This window comes from Sceloporus occidentalis, unplaced genomic scaffold, assembly GCF_023333645.1.
Source record: "Sceloporus occidentalis isolate IW3139 unplaced genomic scaffold, rSceOcc1.0.p SCAF_5, whole genome shotgun sequence".
NCBI classification, from domain to species: Eukaryota; Metazoa; Chordata; class Lepidosauria; order Squamata; family Phrynosomatidae; genus Sceloporus; species Sceloporus occidentalis.
Window position 1 is genome coordinate 103,163,415 of NW_028316985.1, and position 18,916 is coordinate 103,182,330.

General features: G+C 38.1%; 1 protein-coding gene across 9 annotated transcripts in view; it reads right to left on the reverse strand.

The window, feature by feature from the left end:
• The window catches only part of LOC149312606 (metallophosphoesterase domain-containing protein 1), a 144,831-nt gene that overhangs the window by 43,939 nt on the left and 81,976 nt on the right, over nt 1–18,916 (reverse strand). For 3 of the 9 annotated variants that reach the window (XM_089524963.1, XM_089524961.1, XM_089524962.1), the window contains exons 7-9: nt 17,744–17,859; nt 8,271–8,384; nt 1,825–4,367 (exon numbers count right to left, since the gene is read on the reverse strand). In XM_089524963.1, coding sequence (XP_089381089.1) covers nt 4,249–4,367; nt 8,271–8,384; nt 17,744–17,859 — 349 coding nt within the window. In that variant the 3' untranslated portion in view covers nt 1,825–4,248. Of the gene's footprint in view, nt 1–1,824; nt 7,433–8,270; nt 8,385–17,743; nt 17,860–18,916 lie in introns of those variants that run through there. The other 6 variants (XM_089524970.1, XM_089524966.1, XM_089524969.1 and 3 more) reach the window with 5 other exon arrangements.

An 18,916-nucleotide genomic window follows, 5' to 3' on the forward strand; every position in this document is an offset into this window, starting at 1 on the left:
GCCTTCTGATCTCCAATGATCAAGGTATGTTAGTTGCTGTATGGTCCATTATATAATATAATATATTAATATAATAGTCAATTATAAGCAGAATCTGAATACTGCTAGTCAGCTACAGATATTGTACATTGTACATTGTAAGTCTTAACGTTTTTATTACATTCATGTTTGAACCACAGAGATGTTTGAATAATCATTGTGCAGAAAGAACAATACAATTGCATATCAGAAAGAAAAGGCAATAATGAGGCATTAAAGTTGTGCGTTCGTTGTTGTGTACCCAAAGAATGGAGAAAACGTGTCACTTATCTTTAGTGAAAACTGGAACTGCAGCTGCAGTTCCTCTGTTTAGATACTAATGGCCTGATTCTATATTCTATATTCAGTTAGACTGATGAAAACAAAAGCTACTTTCTTGAAGTTTAATGGGATTATTTCCTTCATTCATTAGCATTGCTTGAGGCAACATCCAACCCATAATAATAATTCAAATTTCCTGTTCTTTTGTAATTGGCCTTACTGGGAAATTTATTATGTTTGAGCTGAAATACAAGAATAGCCACCTGAGTTGAACAGAGCAGTGAGCAAGATCTGTAGAAAAGACAACACAGAAACCAAAGTAAATGCAAACTAGAAGCTGTCACTGGGTATCAAGGCAGCAAGTGCAAGGAGATGCAAAGCCAGAAACATGAAGCCAAGATTTTCCACACTACAATCTTACCCATTAGAATCAGTACTATCACATAAAGTGGGGCACAATTCAAATTCTCGTTGGTCTTTAATTGTACACATGTTCTCAGTCTAAGGTAAAGTCTGTGAGAATGCTGCTGGAGACACAGAAGTCTTCTGCAAGTAAAGACCTGCTGGTTCAAGCTTTTCCCCTAGAGTCCTCAAACCACTTAGGCAACTGGGATTTATCACTGGGATTTATTCCAATAACATCAGTGGCAATTAGGAATAAATGGAACTAAGATAACACAGCAGAGGAGAGACCTATAATCTGCAACTAATCTAGACCATCTATATTAACAGATTTGGACAAATGTAATCTTAACTGTTGAAAAAAGGAGGGTATGCTTTGAGCATGCATGTAAAGGATGCGACACCATTTTCGTATCACATCACTCATATGGCATCAGTGTGTGATATAAAGAAATGTAGACAGACTTGGAAAACACTGTGATCTAACTGCCCCAACAGTCGGTAATTATGCACCACCTAACCAAAATCAAAATTTTGACATTATAGTGAAGAATACATATAATAGCAGATCACTCTTGAATTGATATTTATCTGAACTTAAATAGCTAACTTAAAAAAACTTTTCATACTTCTTGTCACGAAAACAGGGTTCCCAATGCTCAGAGTTTAGAAGCACAGCTATGGATGGATGTACTTTATTGCAACTGACCCGGGTCTTTTTCAATGACAGGCACCCACACCAATCCTATTAGAATATGTTTCAAGTGCTGTATGATTTGGCATTCGTTTAGCTCTAATCACATTCAAGAACTTATGGCTCTAGAAGTGTGCCATTCAAGGGATGCTTGGAAGAATGTGATGCATCTAGAGGTCAATCAGCATTAAAGGCAGCTGTGCATATGCAATCCTATTCCACAGGCAGATCTCTTCTGTGGGACTGAAGCCTTTATTTGTTGGAAACTGTAACATTATTTGGCTTATCTTAGAAATATCAAAACAAAATTCTTTTTTAATAACAATTTTTAAAAATACAGTCAATTATAAAATTTTGAATCTGACATGACTCACTTCTAATTAATACAAAACCCAGTATTAGCTTTATAAGATTTTATTGGTCTAACATGCTTGACAGAAAAATACAACAACAATCCAGTTATGCCAAAATGATTCAATGTACTTTTAAACTTTGTCATCTTAAAAGCTTCGTAATGTTTCCTTTTAAAGGTAATAGTTGCCTTCATATCATTCCCACATAAAAAATACACATTATTTTGAAGGAAGTACCTCAGGAAAAAATATTCTTCAGAGAGTATCTTTGCAATGAGACAGAAATGGTTCTTGAGATAAAAAGAAAGGGAGGGAGGGCTCTTTTTAAAATAATATGATCTACCTCCTTTTAAAGGCTTTTTTGCAGTGCCATGAGAAAATGTAAACATTTTAGACTCCTTTATTTATTTGAGGAAGTCCGCATTTGCCCCCCTTCTTCCCTCTAGATTTGTCACTTAAGCTAAATCAGCTTTTAAAGATAGCTGATGCTTCAAAATACAACTTTCTTCCATGTTTTTGTATTGAGGAAAGACAGAATCGTGCCCAGAATGATTAGTGTGAACGTGTTGGGATCTGGAAGCCATTTTTGTGGTAGCAATTTTTTTTTCTGCAGCTATAACCAAAAATAACTGCCATCTCCCTTCACATACAACTTGGATTAATTTAACTTTTCTGTTATACACCTGCTTACCTGATGATATGGGGGGAAAAACAATTACAATAATGGATAATTTTACAATATATGGTTCTTTGTCAGAATGCCAACTAATAACTATTGTGGAAATTACCCTTGGTTTAGTACCATGAAACAAGTCTATTTATCATTATGTGTAGCTCTCAGATTTGACTGTGAGACCCCCATTTCTGAAATCATATGTGGTAGAAACCACAGGCACCTTCTGTAGTTAAAATCCATACCTATGTTGCCTGTTGGATGCTCATAAGTTCTGAAGCACAAGTTGTGAACAGGTGCATGCATGCAGTTTGTCAGCTTTGTAGCATATGAACATGGTTTCTGAGATCTGTCTTCCATATGCAATGATCATTCCACAAATCTAGAAATCTTACTCTGCAACTAATCTAAAACATCCATACAGTCCTCTTATGGAAATAGCAGCTGTTTTGAATTCTTTCTTAGAAACATAAAATCGGAAGAGTCTACCAGGGCCATCCAGTCCAACCGCCTGCCATGCAGGAATATCCCATCAAAGCACTGCCAACAGATGACCATCTCTGTTTTAAAACCTTCAAAGAAGGAGACTCCACCACACTCCAAGGCAGCGTGCTCCTTTATCAAACAGCTCTTATTCTTAGGAAGTTCTTCCTAATGTTGAGGTGCAATCTCTTTTCCTGCAGTTCTTCGTTACCATATATTCAAGTGAAGTTCCATGCTTGGGTTATGAAAAGGCCATATCTGACATAATAAAAAATGTTATTCTCCCCAATAAAAAATGCGAATGAAAAGCAACAGCAGAGCTGACATAGATCTGTTATCAGTTATGAGTTGGTGCAGATTCTGTACACTGCCAAAGAATTTTAAAAATGAAGAAACTGGAATGAACACATGACTGATGCATGAACCCAATACCATAAAAACTGCATCATAAGTTACAGAATTAAGTTTTACGAGAGCAAAATTCTTTGGGTAAATACAATTGTTAGTCCCAATTACATCCATTGTATTAAATGGTAAATGTTACATCAGCACCTATGTAAATCCCATTGATATATTTCATTTATTCTAGTTGGACTTGCAACTGAATTTAGCCCAAGGTGGTGGTGATATTCCTGAGTTTCCATCTGAATTGCCGCTTTTTCTGATTTTTCTGCAGTGTGCAGCATTTTAGTAATCAGCCCAGTTATTCCTTAACTCTTCCAATGTGAAAAGCAAAAGGAGAATTTCTACACATTTCTAGGTTCCCCCCCCCCCAAAAAAATATTTTTGGAAGATTTTAAATTTGAAAAGAAGGTAGAACAATTTTGCTTCCTTTTGCCTCTCAAATATTTAAGGTACTGTGCTACACATGCCATATTACTTCAAAGAACATGGCACACGTACATCTGTCCACATGATGGGCCTGTGCAGCCATTTTTAAAATAAGCAAATGCTGTTATTTAGCATTACACAAATAAAACTATAAACATTCATAATCAATTTGCTGAACAGTCATGTCTTTTCAGTAAGTTCAGTATAACATACAGAATATACAAAATGCACCAATGTATCTCTATATAATGTGGAAAGCATATCCTCTTTGTTTCATTAAAAAGTTACTTCAAATCAGTGAAATGCTAGCTCCATTAAAGTACTTCCAGAAGGCTGTGATGATACCAAATATTTATGTTATCTGTCCATTCTCACCTTTCCAGTTTGTCCATAAAGAAAGAAGAAAAATATTTTGATAATTTAATATAGGTTCAGTAATCATGTTGGCTAGTAGCAGACCATTGCTAATGTTGTGAGTAGATTGTGGGCTTCATATCCGTGTCCTTTAATAATCATGTATTCCTTGGATTCGGTAAATCAATAACTATAGGTGGGTTGAGTGGCTGGTAATTCACTGTACAAACAGAAGCATTCACATAGGTGGTAGTTCCATCAGCCATAACTCCATAACCTAAAAATAAAATTAAAAAATAATCACAGAATTATGGATGAACTTTTCTATTTTGTTTCAATTTAATGTGCACTTGAAGAGATTAGGGAATCTGGCAAGTCAAAAGTGAGAGAAAAGGGTAGCACTACTTGAAGAGTTTGTGTAGTGCACCCCGTCTGGCTCTGTATTTAAGAAGGAAAAAAGGTTCAGTGACTCTGCCCCTCCTGGGCTTCTATCATGTCTCAAAAAAGGAGTGTGGGTGAACGTGAGCGGCAATACATATGGCCATGTGACATTATCTGATTACACAGCTCATAGTAAGACTTGGAGGTATCACCAGACTCTAAAAATTGCCACTGATATTCTACTGAAAAATGTGTCTTGTCTCCCATTTGGGGGGGTGGGGGGGGGTCTGAGACCAATCATTAGTAATCAGATATGACTGGGATCTATCTGAAAAAATGGCAGTAAATTATATGTGCATTTAAACCAGAAATTTCACGTTATAAATTGGTATGTGTGATCTTTTAACTTGGGGCATACAATTTCACTGGATGAGGGCCCTTTTTCTAAGATGCTGCATGAAGCATATCCTAGTTAGTAATGAATCACCCCAGGAACTGTTTTTAGAAAAGAAAAATAAAACACTGAATCATTCCATAATGTTCAATGAAAGATAGATCTGAGAAATGTTTCTAGGCAAATTACATGCTGGTTTATTTATTTATTTGATTTATATCCTGCCTGTCTTACAAAGTTGAGTCTCCAGACCCTGGAAACAGTCTTTAGGTAGAACCATTTATTCAAATCAGGACCAGGCTCTGTCTCTGTGTGTGTATCTTAGTGAAACATGAGAGAGGGTGCAAGAAAACGAGACAAGCAACCCTCAAGAATTTGCAACTGGGTATACAACTAAGCCTTGAAAAAGAATGAGGAGTTGACAATAGCACTAGAATAATGGGGATTCTGTCATCATTTTCAATGGACCAGCACAAAATACAGTCTCAGGTGGGATATTTTTTGACAAGGAAAATAGTTTTTAAGAGGAAAGAACAGTCAATTATTTATTCTTCCCAGACGTTCTGTAAATGACTACTGCAGATGTACTTTTATTTGGTCAGAGTAGGGGGTGGGCACAGATTTTATGTGCTTACAGCATGCAGCCACTCTATAAAGAGCAGCTTGCAGTATTACGGCTGTGTATGATAACTTACTTGGAAGTTCTTCCTTGAAGAATTTGAATACTCCAAGCTTACATCTAGCTTGCATTTACCTTTCTGTTTTCTTGAATTTATTTGTGAGTTGCAATAAAAAAAATCCTGCTTCCTTTATTATGCTGCTCACTTTGTAAGTGATATTATTACAGACTTGGCTCTGTTCCTAGTATATATGTTGCCAAAACACTATAATCCTCACTAGTCCTGTTCTGAGTAGCATTTGTGTTACTTGTGTACTGGTACTAAAATTATGCTAACATCCATTTGTATGGACAGAATTTTCTACAAGTAATTTTTGGGGGTCAGGATTTAAGCAGCTACTGAGGCATATAAAAGATATGCATATGTCTGCTGTCATTTGTTAATTGTTTATATGGTCACCTCATCATTTCACAACACTGTATCTCACAAAGGCCCCAACATTTCCCTACGTTCAAGAAACACAGGTCCAAAGTCAAAGAGTTCTTTGAGTTCTGCAGAGCCATCCCCTCTATCAACTTGATGCATTTATGGTACTCATTGTCAGTACAAATTTATTATTTGTGAATATAAATTCCTTAAAAAGATGGAGGTTATTGTAATTTTTTAAAGAAAAAACTGTAGCTTAACTTTGACATCTATGAACCTCTGCAACTGTGACTTGTCAACTCCATTATCTGTCTTTGAGATTTTTTTTATCATCTCTTTTGAAGTTAGAGCTCTACTTCTGTGAATTGATGGAAGGTCTTTGTCTTGTGAACTGACTGTGTGCGCACTCTATTCATAATTCAGGTGACACCAAATGTGATGACTACAACCACATTTCATTGCTCACATGTCTGCCATGTTCAAGTATAAAGCAAAGGGTTAGAAATCTATTTTTTTAGTAACAAAGGCTGTGTGGGAATGAGGGAAGATGAGCTCTCTCCCATCCTATCTTATTATACTATTATCACATCTCAGCTACTTTTCTCTTCAACCCAGATCATTTTTTTTATACAGAGACGGGCTGGTGTGAAAAAAATGTGCTCACTGAGAATGGTAAGGCTGGGGAAGCAGACTGCTATCTCCTCTATACATGAGTGGGCCAGATACAAGAAATAAGCAAATCTGGCTACATCAGGAGTGCCTAGTTTACCTTTCAGTTTGCTAGACTAGTTATTACCTTAGTAGAACTGGCTTCAGCCCTATACAACATTACTTGCAACTTTCTGTTGTTGTTGTGTGCCTTCATATAATTTCTGACTTGTGGCAACCCTAAGGTAATTTTCTTAGCAAGATTTGTTTGGAGGGGGGTTTGTGTTTGCCTTCCTCTGAGGATGAGAGTGTGAGAGCGAATGTAAAACCAGTGGGTTTTCATGGCTGAGTAGTTCAAACCTTGAACTTCATACCACTACGCCTCACTGGCTCTCACTTGGAACATGGGACCCAAACAGACAGGCCAAAATAAAGCTGCTTCAGGTCACTTTGGAGGTATGCCATTTAAATTACACACACATCTTAAGAGGCCAGAAGCTGCACTCCAGTCCTTAGGACACATGCAGCATTGAAACAGCATACCTCCAAAGTGACCCAAAGCATCTTTATTTTGGCCTGTCTGTACAGGCCCTTTCTTCTGAATAAATGTCCACTGGATAGCACTGTTTGAAACACTGAACCCTACAAAGTCACACTATTTTATTTTTTACAAATTTGGTTCATTACCAAATCTTCCTTTATATAATGAATATTTCATTTTATAATTGTTCAGGAAAGGAACACCACTGCCTTTAATACTATGTAAACAGTGTGGACAGGTGCAACATAACCCATTTAACAGAACATAAATTGAACTGTTTGCATATATGCTCTAAAATGCTCTTCTGACTCCTTTGTGGTAGATTTTTTTTACTGCAAAACAAAGAGGAAAATATACAAACTCACTACAAAAGACAACGTTTATTTTCAGAAAATGCCCAAGTCGTACCCCCTAATAAACAGAATGTAAGTGAAAAATAGTACAGGAAATCTTGAAATGTGCCATCCCTTTTTATTCACTCCTCTACAGGAGGCACCAGAATCTGTCTGATCTTGGAGGCTAAGAAGGGGCAGCTGTGGTTAGTACTTGGATTGGAGAATAACAGAATACCAGGTGCTGTAGGCTGTATTTCAGAAGAAGAAACTGACAAAACCACTTCTGAGAATTCCTTCAGTTAAAAAATCCTATGAAATTCATGGGGTCACCATAAGTCAACAAGCGACTTGAACACACACATCACTTTGCCTGTTTTCTTTTTCTTTTCCCTCATGGATTGATGCACCTGCCCTGTTTCTAGAATATGTAGATACCAGTTCCTACCAGTAAAGCAAAATGCTTTCACATGTGTATCAAACTTAGAAGTAGCTGCCCTTCAGGAACAAAGCAACATGGTTTTTCTTTTACTAGCTCCAGGTAATCTCACTGGGCAGAATTCATGTAAAATCAGCACTGACACATCTACTACACAACCTGCTCCTTCCACAGTAATTACAGTACTTGGGAATTATTTTGAGCATGTTGGTGGGGTTCCTCACCGGATGAAGTAGGCTCAAGTCTACAATTTCATTCACTTTCACAAACACACTCATGGACACATGTCCCACTTTCTTTTTCCCCCCTTAAAAAATTCATTAAATTAAAAAAAAAAAAACAGAACCAAATACACAAACATACAGACAAATCAACACATAACATGTTCCCCTTTCTGACCTTCATGAATGTGTCCAAAAACATGAAGACGTGGTTGTATTCGTCTCTGGACTGTATTCAACAGTTCAACACATCCCACTCGTTGCATTTTCTTAGGAACCCAGTCTAAGAAACCTTTAAAATAAAGAAATCATAGAATCATAGAATCATAGAATCGTAGAGTTGGAAGAGACCACTAGGGCCATCCAGTCCAACCCCCTGCCATGCAGGAAATCCAAATCAAAGCAATATAAAAGAATAAAATAAAGAGATATTATGAGAAAATCTATACCTTTAATTAAAAACTTACTATGTTGTATGTTTCTTCTGACCCTTAAGGCAATGTTTAAAGAAATATATTTGAAACTATAAACAGTACATTCATTGACCAATATTAAGAAATGAATAATATCTGTCCGAATAAAATTAAAAATCAACTATGCAAGATTAGAGCAAGTCCTGCCACAAACAACTGTTTAAAAGAAAGATCTTTCTCTGAATAGAGGTGCTTTTAAATAAAAGTTAATTAAACAATTTTCGTTAATGAATTTAAGGGAAAATCTCATTATCTATACCAGTAATCGTTTAATAAACTTAAGATACTGTCTGCTAACCTGAAGGTAACCCCTCTTATGTTCATTTGAGCCCTACTGAAATAAAAGGGATAACAGCCATAATATTCAAGCAGCAGTGCCTATTAACAAGTATTTATATCCTATAAGCAAAAATATAAATGAGGATTCTGTGGCCCAATATATGCCACACATGTGAGAAGAAATTATGTCTAATCTGATCCATTGTATATTGTGTAACCATTACCATCTGTGCTGAGGGCTATCCTTCTAAATTTAAAATGCTTTAAACAAAGCAAGGAAGAAAGGTAAAATTATCTGGGGATAAATTAACAGAGCTATTTTCTTTTAAGTTAAGGATGAAAATGTTAAATTTCATCCCTAGGCTACATGCTTAAGACTGCACGCCATGCCTTAATCACAAATGGATGCATTTAGTTTGTATTTTTAGATTCAGAATTAGCCATGTGATGGCAGGGCTTTAGTACTTTCCATCTGAGGTCATAAAATAATTCCCTTCAGTTCTTCTTTCTAGATCTTACTATTACCTAGCAAAGACTACTAGATGGAGTCCTCTGGGCCGTGGGAACCCAAACAATTGCTTGTTTGACTTCTTTCCTACCTACAACTTACTGATGTTGAGATGAAATCCAATCCATTCAGTAAAATTATGTACCTTATCATCCCATTTCCTTTTCTGAAAGAACCGATAGGGATAAAATGTTCTTTTGTTCCCCCTCCCCCAGTGCTCCAATCCTCTAAATATACGCAGAATTCCAAACCTGCTTCATGTCGTTGCTAGATTGCGTGGTATTCCCCCAAAGGCTACAGGCTGTCAAACTGACTGAAGTAAAATTTAATTTCCATGTACAGGAACCCAGAAAGTTACCCAAGAGGTTTCCTACACATTCGGTCTCACAAATCTCAAAGCTGCGGCCATGCACATTTGACTGAGAACATCAAATCCTCACACTTTGATAACTGCACTCGTAAAAATTTATATTCCCAAACATGTGTTTGCCTCATTCACATATTACATTTTATAACTGAAAAAATACAGAGGCCCAGTTTACACATATGGTAGACTGTGAACTGAATGTTGTGTATCTGAACTTGGAGTCCTGGCTTGTTTCATCCAAGTAGTGCAGTAATCAGATGCCAAGAACAACTAACTAACTTCTGATGCTGACTTGCTAGAAAAGCCACTCAGAGCATTATTTTTAGTGGAAAAGTGGGATTAATAATAATTTTAAAAAACACATAAAGCCAGCAATGCCAGCTCAGATCCACAAAAGTCTGTTTGCTATTGACTTCTCAGTTTGTTTAGTTGCTTCCTTTGGTAGAAAGAGCCAAACATGAGTGACCAGTATCAGAACTTCTTTCATATGCAATAATCAAGAATTCACATCAATTATGGCTTGTTATTATGTGCAAATTGGCCCAATCTCCATTTAGCTAATAGAATCTTCATCATGGATATGGACCTCACCTCCACAATTGCCCTTATCTCAAGCTGAATGGATGTATTTTTAAAAACAAAATCTACATTCTGATATAGCTTCTCTGGGCACCTTTTCAAATGAAATTGGTTATGATATATAAAAATTTGGATCCAAAGAACTATGAGAAAGAAAATAGCCACAAGAACTGCTTCACATATGCTTGTTCAAGAGTTTGCCAAGAATTCAATCCGTGCTATGACACACATTTAGTTCTATAGCAACTGTAATTGTTCTGCTGTTGCATAAGGTTGCACAAAAACATTTGTGAGTTCTGGTTTTCTGAAAAAATGGTGTAGCACAAGGAGTAAAACAGGCTTTGTGCAGGCTTCTCTGAGTAGGGAAGTGCATCTCCAGGGCTAAGAAATAAATGTTTTAGTTCTCCATGGCAGCATCTATACTGTGGACAAAGTGGTGTCAAACGGTATTATTTCTACAATGTAGATGCACCCCGTGTGAACAGCTATGCTCTCGATTTCTCTCTGGTATGTATTTAAATGGACTTTGTACAGTCACATGTGAACTGTCATTCAAGGATATGGATTGCAGGCATTCCAATGACCACAGCAGCACTTCTATTATGATCATTGTTGGCACGTGTATTGGATTTGTATTATCTGAATGCTGAAGATGATGATCAGGATGTAGTCACTATATGCACACAATACAACACCCTGATTATAGACTTTAAGGAAACTCTATAACAAGTAAGAAAACATAACTAGTATCTTCCTGTGGCATCGACAAGGAACTATAAAGCACTAACATGGATGTATGAATGGGTCTGTAGTTGTAGAAATTCCAACTATGGAATCCTGAGGGCCATGGAGTACTGCTGTCTTCTGCACAATTCTTCGCCTGAGCTTTTGAAAATATGTGGTTTTGTACAATGGTACCAGGACAGTCAGGCCATTTGCCAAGCAGCTGAAATAGCCCTATAGCAGGGATGGTAAGCACACTACACAACCAGGGATGCACCACCTGATTTTTAGCCATGGCATACCTCTGGAAGGCCACAGAGCCACCATTTTAGAGACTGAAAAGGAAGTCGGATCACTCCCAGTCATATTTTGGGAACTATTTTGCTGTTCTTTGAAGGACTAACAAACAGCATTTCTAAGCATCCTAGAGCTGCTCAAACTATTTTATCTAGCCAAACTGTGTGCATTTTAACAAGTGTGCGAGGCTTCAGGAAGTCAGCAAGGGCCCCATGGGCTGCACTGAAACTCTCCCCAGGCCTATGCAATACTCAATTCTCACCCAATCCTACAGAATCAAACTGTTTGCTCATAATGCTGGGCAGCTTGTATTCAATCCTGCTTCCCCCAAACCAACATGGCCAAGGAAAAAATGCCTAAGGAGAAAAATATTTATCACAGAGCATCCTGAGCAATAAACAAAAAGATGGAAATCCATGCTGTTGCTATCCCTGTGACCAGAAATAGTTAATTGCAAACAAAGCTGCACATAAAGGCAAAATGTATTTCCACTTCAAAAACTTTGCAAACTAAAATCCATGAAATTAACTTCTCCATTAAATTAAGCATTATTTATGTTGAACATGTTTTTGTTTGCATGCAATATCAGCCTTCTGAGGCTTTCCCATATGTTTGCAGCTTATTATGTACACCTGACTACACAAACTAAGAATAATTGATTACACCTAGCTAACAATTAGAGACTGCTTTAGATTTTTTTCCTCTTAACGTTTGATTACTTCAAAACAGGAATCGGCAACTGGCAGGAAAGTATAAATCTTTGTCATGAACAATCAAACAGCCTGGTTCTGATAAAAACTTTAAAAAGAAATGAAAGCTTGTTTTAATACAGAAATAGCAGTAGGGTTACAGAGGAAACAAGGAATTTTGAATCCAAGCTCTCATAGGCCATGAAGCCCAATGAAATTTCTGAATCACACTGCTCTCCTTCCATATTACTACTGGACAACACCTTGTATAGCTGATGTGGACTAAATCAAGGGTAGATTTGTTGCCCTACAAACCACCAGTTCATCTGTGATATTACCAAAATGGGGAGGGAGGACAACCTATGGAGACACCTAAAGCTGCCATTGGTTCTTCTGGACTATTACCATCTACCTGAACAACTGAGGCAGGATCCCTTTTCCAATTCTACAATATTTGAGTAAATAACCTGGGAGGCTGAACCTGGGAAGTTTTACATGCAAGGCAAAGGCTCTACCGCCAAACTAAGGTCTTTCTTCTAAGCCATGCCACTTCCACATAAAGTCTGCAATACTACTAAGTCAGCAATACTACTAAGTCAAAAGTATTTGACATTTTATTGTTTTGTTTAGGGAGAGACTAGGATGAAAAGTCTACTTTGGCAAAAGATGGATTAATTTTCAGGGATGAAATCTATGACTTTTTTGGGAGGTGGTTTTTTCTTTCTTTCTAATTTTAAATGTGGGATGTGTCATTGCTACAGGCCCAAATTACAAAAGAGAATATTTCCAGGACAACTGCAATCTCAGGAAAAGCTCCCTTTTACCAGTTGGGGAAAAAAAGGGAGGGGTGTCCACTATATCTTCTTAAAACACAAGCTAATTACTGATATTTCTTAAAATGGTCTTATGGGAGTTGGAGGGTATTTTTACAGGGATGCTTCCTTTCCTAAATGCAAATAATCAAATTCCTAAATGTGTGTATCTTTGTTTGAACAATACATTTCTAAGAGTTTTGATGCAGTATGGAGTCTGTTTTATTTTTTTGTAGAACTTCAGAGTTACTGACAACATGGTAATGTGTAATATAATTAGTACAATAAAAATATTATTGTGTTGTGTTGAGACTGCTTTACTGTAGGCTTCTTTTAGCCTAACGTGTTAGATGTTCCTCTGACGGATAGAAAATGCTGGCTTAAACGAACCTGATATTTCTGATGAGTGGTGGCTACCCAATGAAGATATTTTATTATATTTCATCTGTTATTTGTAATTCATGTTTTTTTGACTGTTTTAATAACAGTTTTAATTATATTCTTTTTTAAACTTTTGTAAAATGAAATGTTAATTTAATCTTGTTTTAAATTCCCAGAAGCTGCCTCTCAGGAGAAAGGTGTGGTAGAAAATAAATAAATAAGCAACAAATAAATAAATTGGGGAAACCAGCATTTGATAACCAGCCAGTGACGGAGCAAAACATTCAGGGTTCTGCAGGTTTTTGAGGAACCCCACAACATATTTCCTTTTAGGAAATGGTTGTTGATTCTGAAAACCAGTGTCATCTGAGTGCTTACAACCCTATGTTCAGTTTGTAAAAGATGGACTGTAACTTGCTCCATATAGTGGAACTGACCTTATAACAGGCTGATCTTGGGATCTTCCTACCACTTGGGAATTGAGGCACTGAAAACAATAGTTTGAAATAATCCCCAATTCTCAGTTCTCTAGATCCCAAGTTCCTTTCTACATGATTTGAGTTCAGCATAGCCATACTGTGCTTTCCACTTTCTTTCCCCACTCATTCATTTCCCCATTTCTCACAATGAATGAGGCAGTGCATGAGAGGGATTCTGGTTGGGCAATTTAGCTTTGATCTCTAGGGCTTTGTAACTCCAATTTAACTAGCAACTCCATGGATTCCATCCTACTTTTCAAAAGTTTTTAAAAGTTCAGCTATTTTTAAAAAAACCCTCTTGGCTTGGGCTCATAAGCTGACTGTGATTTAATGTGAAGAGCAGGATTCAAACCAGACAGCCTGTTGCAACACCATCCCTTGGGCCCTATGAGAAGAGATAAGCTGTCACTGGAGTTATGAAGCAGACAGGAGCTACCTATTACTGAAGTCCGTAATAAATCTAGCATTACAGAGCCATAACACTTTCCAATGGATGTTCTCAGGTCACCTGTTGAAAGCATACCAAACTTTCATAAAATTGTGAAAAGAAGACGGAGAGACATAAAATGTTTCTCACTTTAATATGGCAGCATAGGCATCAGTTCACCGTACCCACCAACAAGGACATCAAGTCTTAATAGACCAAATGTTGCCACAGCTAACAATTTACAACTAGGGTAATACATAAGCAAACTGAATGCACTGTGGAACTAAAATTATGTTATTTCCGAGAATCAGAAGAAAACTTTTTTCTAGTCTCATAGATCTTTGCTAACATGATCATATTAACATTCAATTGTCAGGCACTTTTAAATGTCATTGTTTTCAATATAGGAATCAAGCATTTGAAACAGGTAATCTTGAGATCCTCCCACCAACAGTCCAACAACATCTAGAGAGTTGCATGATTCTCACTCCTGATATAAAGCATTTACATCTCTCCTACTTACATAATTAAGGTGTATAATGACTAATTTGAGATGGATGATGATCTTGTATTCATGTACAGTGGGCCTGCTTCACTGTTGGGCTAGTGATCCATGGACTGAAGTGTCCAAAGCTTGCCATGCCCCATATTATTCAATACAGCACATGCACATGGATATGCGAACATCACCACCCACTAAATAAAATGGGTCGTGACTGTCTATGTTTTTTCCCATATGTTGGGGAAACCGAGCTTCCACAAATGGGAAGGGACCAAAGTACTAGATTCACGCGTGCGCGCGCACACACACACACACACACACAGAGTCATTCTAATCTTATGTCCTGTAAAATATTGTGACATTATTATCATCTTGATATTGCAAACTGAGGGCTAAGGTTGCATGACAGTGGCTGGTTTAACACCATGCACTGCATTTATGGATGAAATGAACTTTGAACAGGGGCTGCGTTCTGATCGTAACTCACATTTATTTATTACACTCATAAACCAGCTTTCTGATGAAAATGGTGCTCAGAGATGCTAGATGTTATATCACCCATTCTGCTCTACCTTAAACAAGCAGGCATGTTGAACTGTGGGCAGGAAGACTGTTTCTCAAGATTACCCTTTCCCAACCCTTTTCTCAACCTGGAAGGACCCTTGAAATAATGTTCAGGTCTCAGGGAATCCCGACATAGAAGTATTATATCTTTAGGACAAAAAGAAATTGGTTTTTTTCCCAATCACCATCGCTTGTGGAACCACTAGTGCCCCCTCAAGAAACTCTGGTCTAGAAATCCTGCTCTAGAAAAACAAGCTACAATATTGTTCATGTAAAAAAAAGAAGGAAATCTGTTGAAATGCAATTTGGTATGATCAGCAAGCAGTTGCATCTCATTCACTATAAGACATGAGTTGTTACTGTTCCATATGCAACAGTCTAACACTCTGGTCTAGGAAGAGAAATCTGTGCATGAAGGCATAATTTAACCTCTCTCTCTCTCTCTCTCTCTCTCTCTCTCTCTCTCACACACACACACACACACACCAGCTGCAAAGAAGGATTCAAAGATTATTGGAATCATGGTAGGGAGGTTATTGCATGAGTTAAACATGAGTAGCACCTTTGAGGAGGACATTATGACAACAAAGACTTTCCGCACCAAAGTCCCCATCCTGCCTGCCTCTGCCCCCCCGCCACCACCACCACCTGCTCTTTTTAAAAGAAGGGAAATTCACACATTTAACATCATGGCTCTTTGGGAGTCTTAAAGCCATGTAGGACCACAGGGCAACAAGAAACTGCAATTAAAAAATGTCTGGAAACTACAGCAAGTATGAGTGGCACCTAGACCTTTGTCTAGTTGTATTTTATAATGGTCACCAACTAATATCATTCTGGAAACAGCTTCACAGGCTTCCTATCTGTTCCTGGCTCTTACCTATACAACCTTAAAAAGGCTGGGGCCAAGTGATCAAAAAGTTCACCTCCTCCTGTATTAGCCTGGCCAAAAGTGTATGTCTATCACCTCATGCCCTACTGCATGTCCCACCCCCAGAGCAGTGCTACTCAAAGTGGTGGTCCATGGACCACTGCTGGTCCCTAAGCCACTGACTGCCAACACCTAAGCTATTGGCTGCCAGCAAATGAAAGGAATAACTGTAGCCAATGGGCACAAAAGCATTACTAAAGGAATGGTGTAAAATGGGAGGAGGAGGTCAATGGGGCTGGGTGACACCATGAGTTCCTGCACTGGGTGACACCAACCCTAGGAACACCAAGGCTTATACTTATAAAAGGTTACGGTTAAAGACTATTGTTGGCTTGAATTCTGGATTTCTTTTTCAATCAGATTTCCTGCTTCCTCCAGCAAAGATTACACAGAAATCAATATAAATATATGTAGAGTATTAGGAATGATCTTTAATCTGATTTCTCCAGACCTGCAATCCACTCTTTAGAAGAAGACAGGTTTCTGAGGTCAAAGAGAGAATTTAGAATTACGCAGTTTCAGTTCAGATGGAGAGGAAAAGAAGACTTATTTGATCTTTGAGCTCATGTCCAGTCATTCAAAACATACAGGGTGATACATAACATGTGCTGCAAGATTTGAGATAACATAAACCTTTTAATTACACACATTTCTTAAACACTTAAACCAATCACTACTGTGGCCTGGATGGACTTGGTTCAGGTGTTCTGTGCACAGGACAAGAAATGGAATCAGGCATCTCCCCAGTTTAAACAAAGCGGTTCTAAACAAAGTACGTTTAAACTGTGATTTACAGAAAGCTAGAGGGAGACAGAGAGCTAGGGGTAAAGCACAGTGCAGTTGAAGTTTTCTTAAAGTAAATTCATGTAGGGTTCAGCACAAAGCTGGAGAAAGCGCAGTCTACTGGCTTCATTCACCCCAAGGCCCTTTTCTGTTTTTGTTTTTGGTTCATCTGGACTCCTTTTCTGGACCTCTTTCTCTACTCCCACTGAAATATAACCCAGTCAAAAATGTTGCTTTATACAGCCAAAAATGTTTATTTCCACTCCTTGAGGCCTCAGAGAGCAATGGTTTTGCATTAAAAGGAAAAGCTCCCACCTGATACTTTGTTTAGTCCCCCAAATACCAAAGAACAGAACCAGAAGTAGAAATTCTATTTTTTCCCCGGACTAGTGCAACCCATGGTGGACCCCATAAGGATCTGGCTTCAGAAAACTGCCCATCAGTGCCCAGAAAATCCCCACTCTTGCTTCAGGAAATCAATTGCCTGTTGTCAGAGTACCTGCTTTGTTTCCAGTAGGGGGTTCTGCTTCTATATCTGTAAACAGAGCAAATTACAAAGCCATCGCAGGAAAGCAAAATTGTATATTGCTGCTCTAAACGCCTTGCAAGGAAGTGGATACTTCATTCTTTTCATCATGCTCATGCCAATCATTAAATCAATAAGGGTTACTGATGTCATAACTCTAAGCAGGGAATACTGGAATACTGTTTCATTATAATGTAGTGCAGAATCACACCACTTTATATCTCAAGAACTATGTGGAGGCAGCACACACTAGAAAATATGATCTATCCCTAAGGCCAAAACACAGATAAATTATCATGATACAGAGAAGTACTTTTCAGTGTTTTCTTACCAAGAGGTGGTCCGTGAGTTATTAGAATATCTATCCCATCTGGAATTAGGTTCCATTTCTCTAAGAGTGCTTGACCTCGTGGAAGATTAAAGCCCCAGCCATAAAACCAAGGTTGCCTGCCAAAAAAGGGAGAGATTGTCTTCAGTGCTTGGGTTAGCCAGTTAAGACCAACCACCTGGGAACTGTTTCTGTACAACTTTGTACTACAAAGACATGCATATACTCAGTTGTGCTGCTAGTTAATTTAAGATTTTGACTGAGTTGGGCAGGGGGGCATTGTTAAGCCATGTCTGCTACTTCAGTTGTGAAGTATTCCTCTTTTTCCTGCCCCAACACTATTTTGTGCTTTACAACTGTTTCTATATTCATGACATGCTAGAGAAAAATTCAAAAAACAAAAGACTTATAACCAAGCCTAACAAAAAAAGAAATATGTTGTAATGTAGAAGATAATAATCAGCCAGTTGCTTTCCAGCATGTCAACACCACACAGTACAACGGAGATCCATCAGAGGCCTATTCACACCACAGTTATAGCACAATGATTCCACTCTAACTGCCGTGGTTCTATCCTATGGAATCCTGGGGTTTATAGTCTGGTGAAATGCTTGAGCTCTCTGACTGAGAATTCAAAATATTCCTCCCTTAAATGCCAATGCCAAGATGTCACAGAATGAAACCACAGTGGTTAAAGGGGAATCGTAGTGCTATAGTTGTGTAGCATGAAAGGACCCCAGGGTTGTGTACTGTAAAACGTTGTACATGGAACTCCGCACTGATTATGCTATGCAACACTTACACTGAATGGTAAAGTTGCACAACTTAAAAGGACACCCAAATGCTCAGTAAATTCACAGTGCACATCCCATACATACTACATACACATGGGTACCACATGAAGGACTGAAAAAATATTTGAATTCTCAAGTGAGAAAAGCGGGCTTTTGAGTATCCAAAAGCTACAAAAGAATCCTTGCTCAGTCCAACCCCCCCCCCCCCCCCAAACATACCAATTCTCAAATAGACTTCCCTTCTGATGCCCATGTTGGAGAGCAGGGAGACAGCCATCTGGAGGGCTACAGCAGTGGGAAAGGTAGCTCCCATATTATTTAGCTCACTCCCTGCAATGTTGTGCAGGGTGCTTGATGGAGACAGGCGGCTGAGGATCTGGAA